The 7500-nt window shown below is 38.5% G+C and overlaps 2 protein-coding genes across 7 annotated transcripts in view; one reads left to right on the top strand and one right to left on the bottom strand.

Moving 5' to 3' along the window:
* The window catches only part of LOC138013385 (uncharacterized), a 66841-nt gene extending 66346 nt beyond the window's left edge, over window positions 1-495 (top strand). For all 6 annotated transcript variants that reach the window (XM_068860449.1, XM_068860446.1, XM_068860448.1 and 3 more), the window contains one exon: window positions 1-495. This exon is cut by the window's left edge and continues 665 nt beyond it. The gene's annotated coding sequence lies outside the window, so the exon portion shown is untranslated.
* Window positions 496-4110: 3615 nt separating this feature from the next.
* Window positions 4111-7500, bottom strand: part of LOC138012607 (uncharacterized) — an 11945-nt gene continuing 8555 nt past the window's right edge. The window contains exon 3 of the mRNA XM_068859420.1: window positions 4111-6346. Coding sequence (XP_068715521.1) covers window positions 6253-6346 — 94 coding nt within the window. The 3' untranslated portion in view covers window positions 4111-6252. The remainder of the gene's footprint in view (window positions 6347-7500) is intronic.

Below are 7500 nucleotides of genomic sequence, written 5' to 3' on the forward strand. Positions count from 1 at the left end.
AATACGACGCAGAAAAACGGAAAGCGATCGACAAAAAGACCATTCAACAAAAGGAAAGGGAAAAAAAGTAACTGCCCGAATCGAAACACTGGACATTTTAGAATTCAGAGTTCAAACAGAAAGCACTTCGATTGACTAAGTTAAAGACTTGTGAATCAACATTTTCAGGTACTGTTTAACAAAATGATTGTGTTAAGTCTGATATGACGACGGGACCCTCCCCAAGATCAAATAGGAACTTTTGTCTTAAGTAAAAAATACATTGTGCGACTTCGCTGTAAATGCATGAAACTGAGCATGCGTATATTGATTGAACCAGAAACCCATAAGGGTTGAGACGTGTAACGGGCGTTCACAGCTTGCGAATATTCAGTGCGAACTGATTGGTTGAATGTTTCAGTGCTAAGTACCATATTTGGAAACCCCTCGCTCTTGTTGTTCCAAATATGGTACTTAGCATATCGAATATTCAGAAGCTTGTTTCGTAGCACACAAGGGGCCGTTATACGTTTCAACCCTTATCAGTTTCTGATTGAACTCAATTATCCTTTTTCCTGTGAAGCATTAACGAAGCATCCTTCTCCGGGCATGAGCTTCTTTTTTTCCTTTAAAAAGATATTTTGTCAATAATTCAAAGCGAGTTAACCTTTTCACCTTCCTTTGCAATGAAAATGTTCTATTTTAACGAGACAGCAAATATCTTGAATATGTGATGGCCTGGACCAGGTTGAAAATTTCATGATGCTTCATATGCAGAAGGCATAACTGACAACACCGTTGCTGGTGGATATGCAGCATTTACACTGGGAATTGCAGTATTTGTTAATTGATATAGCCTGCCTAGCAAGCGTTCCCGTACCAGCAAATATTTTCCGCATTCCGGTCGCTCAAAGCAGCCAGGTGATCTGGTGACTTAATTCGGAGGACTGGGGAGAAAAAATTTAACGCCGCATCCCACAACCGCGCGCGGCCTTATTTTCGAATTCAACATGGCAGAGGCGAGGTTAGAGTTCGTCGGGTCTACATTTGTACTTGAAATGTTCATTCAGTAACGGGAAATGTGGTAGACACGGAATGATCTGTTGAGTTTTGGCGATGGAAATACTGCAGAGAGTTTGGAAACAACACCTAAGGCCCCGCGCGGTTGTGGGATACGGCGTTAAAATTTTTCTTCCCAGTCCTCCAAATTACGTCACCAGATCACCTGGAGGGGCGAAAACAAATTTTGGACAATGGGTGGGAGTTGTTTTTGCTCCAAAGTTCGCGCGGCTGAAATGCGGAAAATCATCATTGTAGCTTAAATACGAATTGTGGGTGCTGGCACGAGCTCAACAATAACGTAATCTACGTGCAATAAAGTAATACAATTTTTTATAGCCTTATTAATTGGGCGTTTGCTCCTTACCTAGATCATTACAGGCCTAGTACTTGCTCAAGAATGATAACTACGTATGCTGTATTAAACACCGATCATTTCCCGAGGTGAAGGTACATAGCTATCTGTATGTACCTTTCACTTCTTGACAGAAACCCAGCACTGATATAGTTTGACTTGATTCCTGCGATACAGGGTTAACGTTATCATTGATTTTCGCTTAAAACTGACCACCATGAGTTAAACTAAGCGTGGCACTTCTATAATTTAAAAAATCGTTCTCGCTTAATCTTTTGTTTTTACATTGATACTGTGAATTTATACTCAATGAGATGTTAGATATTAGTTGTAAAATAGTATCGAAATTATATTGTAGAAATGTAGTATTTATTTGATGTAATAATTTGTTAGCTCAGTATTTAGACTTCCAGCCATTTTAGGCTAGGTTGATATTTAAGTAAAATACATATTAATTTATAGCTCACTGAGATTTCCAAGTACGAAGGCATTATAGATGTTTTAGTTGTGCACGGGGGCGTAAACAGTTACTGTACTTTTAATGCTTTCTTGAGTTATTGGCCTGCCCTTAATTCAACAGTAATAGAGGCACCTTACAAAGAGAGGGCAGTTTTCAGCGACCATTCATAAGTAGTAGATTTTTGCCAAGTTTTTTATCGTGAAGGGTAGTTGTAAGGTTTGAAGACTCCGCAAAAATCAGATATGCGAGTCTTTCGGTATAAGTTAAGTGCAAATCAAGAGCCATAGAAGCATTGCTTTATGAAAAGGCGGCATAGATTTACAGCAGTTATCCTGGAAAGTGCAGGACGAATATGATATCCCCGGAAATCTTGATTTTGTAAATTGGAATAAGGGTTTCCTCAGTCCTCACTCCCACCAACTTCCCCCTCGCCTCCCCCCCCCCCCCCCCCCCAAAAAAAAATGGATTTAAGTAATTTTTAATGATTCTGATTGATTGATTGATTGATTGATTGGTTGATTGATCGGACATCGCTCAGCTCCATGCATTGGACTTTGCTCTTCTGGCAACAAAGGTTTACGTAATTTGTTCTTTAACCTTTTTTAACCTTTCACTTTCATTTGTATAGAAAAAAAGAAATATTAAAGAAATATTGAAGAAATATTTAACACGTTTGTTTTCTTGCGGCCAATAGGCCACTTCGGGAAATACCATAATACGCCTTGTTGTGTCCCTCCAAATTTTGAATAAGCATGGTTTTTGTTTTCTATTGGGACCAATGTAAGTCCCAAAAGAAACTGGAAACAATGCTTATGCAAAATTTGGGGGGACAAACAAAGAGTATTATGGTATTTTCCGAAGTGGCCTATTTACCTACAGGGCGTTGCATGGGAAGTGCTCCATAGGGTATCGGGGAAGAAATAAATGTCCTCCCGGTACAAATGAAACTCAGCATTTCATTTCTTATCCAAATCGAATCTTTCATAGTTTCAGTACGAAAACGCTCGGTTTTCTGACTTGTAAACATCGCATAAAAGTACAAAATTCTTGTTCGTTCGATAAGCGTTTTGGATTGAACAACTTGCCACGTGAAAAAAACAAAAAGAACGTCAGAATAACAAACAAACTGCGGTTATAAACATAACGAGACAACGCATGTTGTAAAACTTTTTATGAACTTGACGTTTCGTATGCTCCAACAATTACATACATCTGCAGAAGTAACGGTTACCTAAAGTACAATTGAATTTAAACACGAAAACTAATTCCAAACGAAACGTCAAGTTCATAAAAAGTTTTACAACATCCGTACAATCCAGTAAACCAATCAAAACTAAGTAATTGCATGGTAGCCGACTCAAAGCACGGGTTTCACTTCTGATTGGTTGAAAAACTGGCTCGAGAAATTTGAACCAATCACTGAGTAAAGTAATCATAAACCAAAGCAATTCGCTAATTACTTTCGACACTCAATTGAAAACCGCTCTATCAGGGGTAATGAAAAGGGCTGGGTCAAATCTTGGCTAATAGGGAGCTCCCAGTCAGTGGTCGTAAATGGTGCACAGTCACATGCAGTAGAAGTAGAGTCTGGCGTGCCGCAGGGCACAGTCTTGTGCCATCTAATAGCTCTTATATGTTATTGATATTGGGGATACAATTGATGCTCAGTTAGGTCTGTTTGCGGATGATACTGTCCTTTATGGAGTGGTCACCAATTTTTAAGATGCATCTGCACTACAAGCTGACCTAAACAATCTAGTTAACTGTCGAAAAAATGGCAAATGTCATTTAAAACAGGTAAGTGCCCAATTCTTAGGGTTCATCGATCAAGACAACCCCAGTAGAGTATGAGTATGTAATGGATGGAGTGCAACTTACATCGGTCCAACATCACAGATACCTTGGCATTGATCTTGACTCGAAGATGAACTGGAATGGATGTCCAATATAATTGGCAAGGCCAACCGATCTCTTGGGTTTTTTAGAAGAAATCGTACCCACTGCCCTCAAGTAGTCACAGAACGGGCTTATTTGTCTCTTGTTAGGCCACATCTAGAGCATGCAAGCTGCACATGGTGATCCTCACACAAGTAAACAAGTAGTCAGTGTAGAAATGCAATGCAGAGCGGCAAGGCTTGTGACACAATGCTATGAGTGTACGCCTGGAACAGTCTCACGGTTATTCGAGGATCTACGTTGGTTACAGCTTAGCCAAAGGACGTTGGAATCAAAACTGGCAATGATGTAAACAAGACAATACGATTCAATGAAATTTATTCATCTAAGCAGCCGATCCAACACCTATAAATACAGCTTTATAACAAGAACGATAAAGGATTGGAACAATCTACCCACGGACGTTATTAAATCTAGGGACATTGAAGCTTTCTAGAGAGCTATTAGAGGCCACTTTCCAAAGAAGCTATCGGAGGATGACTCTATTTATTTTAAATAGAGCGGTTTTCAATTGAGTGTCGAAAGTAATTAGCGAATTACTTTGGTTTTGCATCTACTTCACTCAGTGATTGGTTCAAAGTTCTCGCGCCACTTTTTCAACCAATCAGAAGTGAAACCAGAACCAATCGTGGCTCGCGCGTGCACATTTTCCCGCCTTTTGTGTCGGCTACGTGTAATTACTTTGAGTTTTGATTGGTTTACTGGATTGTCTCCGTCCTTTTTGATTGGCCAAAGTAATTACTTTGGTTTTGGTTTTACGACACTCATTTGAAAAGCGCTCTAATTTTATATTTTTTATTGTTATTTATATATTCACTTCTTTCTTTTAACATCCACTGTGATGGGTAATACCCTTTGTGGATCATTAATTTAGATTTACATTAACTTTTACATTTTACATGCTCTTATGACAAGCAGCAGCCTGCTGTAATGCTAAATCTCATTGCTGAGGGGAATCTTTGCTTACACTTTTTGCCTCAATAGCACTAGGCCAGTCAGCCGAGAACAAAGTATTTAGAATCTGTAATTCCCTAGAATATTCTGGAACGTTCTTCTGTGAACTCATCGTTAATCATGCAGAAGCTTCTTGGTCCTGTAGTTTTCCAATTGTCTGTTAGAATGTCCTGGAATTTGGTAGTAGTTATATGACATCATAGGCTACATTTAGGACTCTCATACAAGTTGGCAAGTTGCTTATTCAATCGGAGTTCGGTTATCCTGTCAGCAAAACTATTGTGCGGCGATGGAATCTGAATCCAATGCAATAATCTCTGAGCAATAATGCTTTGAAATTTCTTCTTTTAAAAAGAACGTATGGGATCATTAGCGCTTTTTGCCACGCAAGAATTTATCATTTTTTATGGCTCATAATTCAATACAGTGTACCCTCCCCACCATGGCAAGTGAATCTTCATTTAGACCGTAGAGGCAGTATAATGGTTAGAATACGTGTACAAACAGGGACCGTGGGGGTGAGGCACCAACCCTCGACCTACTGACAAAAAACGGTGGGAAAGCAATGAAAATCTTGAGAAGTGCATCTCTCGCAGAGTAGAGAGGCAGAAAATTCAAACCACCCATGACAATTTACTGGAACATAACCTTTTACTAGCCGGCAAAAAGAATTAATATCAGCTGCTTACTCAATGAAAAACTTCAACTATGCCGAAGCGGACTTGCCACCATTTACAATGTTCCACCAAGCTCTAAAAACATACTCTTCCAAATTAAGGAGGCTCAAACCAGTTTTAACACTTTCAACCAACTGTACTATTTGGAAGGATTGAATCTACCAACCTTTTGCACTTAATGGTAATCTTTTGATGCCATATGAAACACCAATAGATGCTTAAAAAGATGCATTCATTAATGTGACGTGACGGATTACCATGGCAACAAAAGAGCCATCTAAAAACAGTCTATATTTTGTCTTTAAATACATATATCTCAAAAATGAACTCGGTGACCCCCACTTTTTTATTGCGAAAGAGTGATTAGTGCACTAGGATAAAAATTCTCTGGCGCAGATTCATAGCTACCTTCACAATTGAAATTTTTAAGGTAGCTCTGAACCCGCTCCAGATAATTTTTTTAAACTTTGCAGAGAGTTTCACCTTAAACACAAATTATAGGGCATTTTAGGTGGTTCTTTTGTTGCAATGGTAATTTATTACGTTACATTAATATGTGCATCTTGTTAAGCAATTATTCATGTTTCATATGGTACTATAACATTGCCAAAACAGTGTTCTAGAATTTATCTTTCCTCCACATTATTGAAACCAATTTGAGCCACCTTAAGTGCACCGCAATGAACGTTTTTGTACATGTACATGACGAAAATATTGCCATTAATCAAATGCAAAATGGTAACAATCCTATAGATTTCCTTTAGTTCAGTACAGTAAAACAGTCAAATGTGAAGGTTCAATTGCATCAGACATCATCTCTGTTTTTTTGGTAGATTGTTTGTCGCCATTAGTCCAATACAACCCAATGTGACCAAGCAGCTAATGCCTACTCCCCACAATAGAAATCTGCAACAACAAAACAAAGACAAACCCATCAAGACCTGTCAGTAATTATTATCAATAGGTGGTGACCAAGAAGCTCAATTCCAAATCTGGTCAGTGCAGCTTTTTGAGAACCATCCGAAAAATAGACTTTTGACAAAATGGATTTTTTTAGAAAGCTTTCCATTTCAGAGAGTAATACTTAACTAATATGCTACAAATATGCCTTGAATGTAAACTAACTGCAATTTTGGTAAGTTGGGAAAAAACAACTCTGCCCAATGCAAGAATATATTTTCTCCAAACTAGCTGCCGACATAAAACAGTATTGGCGTCTCAAATTCACAATTAGTTTTATATCGCAATTCATCCATCACAGACATAAAACTCTAAAAGTATCAGTTTGTGCCAAATTGACATTTTTCAATTCTCAACAGTCAAGGACAACAGTAAGGCCAACATTTAGCTGCTCTAGAGGTTATTTTTACACGTTCTTAATAATTTAAAACCATAGCTTACGTGAGCAACCCATTTCAATGACACCATATCAATTTCAAAATTTCACCCTATTTTGGTGGAAGGGAAAGTGACAGGGTTTGAGCTAGAGCGCGAACTTGCGTCATCCTCCCCATTGCAGGAAGATTTGTTCCTTAAAATTAGATGGATGGACCATAAATGTGCCCCAAAGCCAAAACTCAATGGAAGAAGTTTAAGCAAATTCATATCGATCAGAAGTTGTTGTTTTGAAATCGATGGCTTGAAATACGAATAACCAATTGAGGATCACCTTTACCATATTTGGAAGTAAAATGAGAACTGCGTTGCATGCATGACTGGCTTTAGATATGCGCGTGTTTACAGTTCGTTTTATTTGTGGACCGATGTGCCCTGCTCTGTTTGTCATTGGATATATTCTTTGGAACAATGTCCAAGAGGAAAATCTCAAGTTATTTTGGAAGTGAAAGGTTTTTGCGAGGGTCACAGAGGGACAAGTTGTCTCCTGAAGCAATAAAGCCAGGTTCAATTCCCAGACTTGGCATCATGTGTGGGTTAAGTTTGTTGGAAACTTCTCTTCTCTTCCCAGAGAGGTTTCACTCTGGGTACTCCAGAAAAACCAACCTATGATTTGATATGTGTTGATATGATTTGATTTGATTTGATTTTTGTGTCCCCAATAT

The sequence above is a fragment of the Montipora foliosa genome, chromosome 8 (genome assembly GCF_036669935.1).
Source record: "Montipora foliosa isolate CH-2021 chromosome 8, ASM3666993v2, whole genome shotgun sequence".
Classification (NCBI taxonomy): Eukaryota; Metazoa; Cnidaria; class Anthozoa; order Scleractinia; family Acroporidae; genus Montipora; species Montipora foliosa.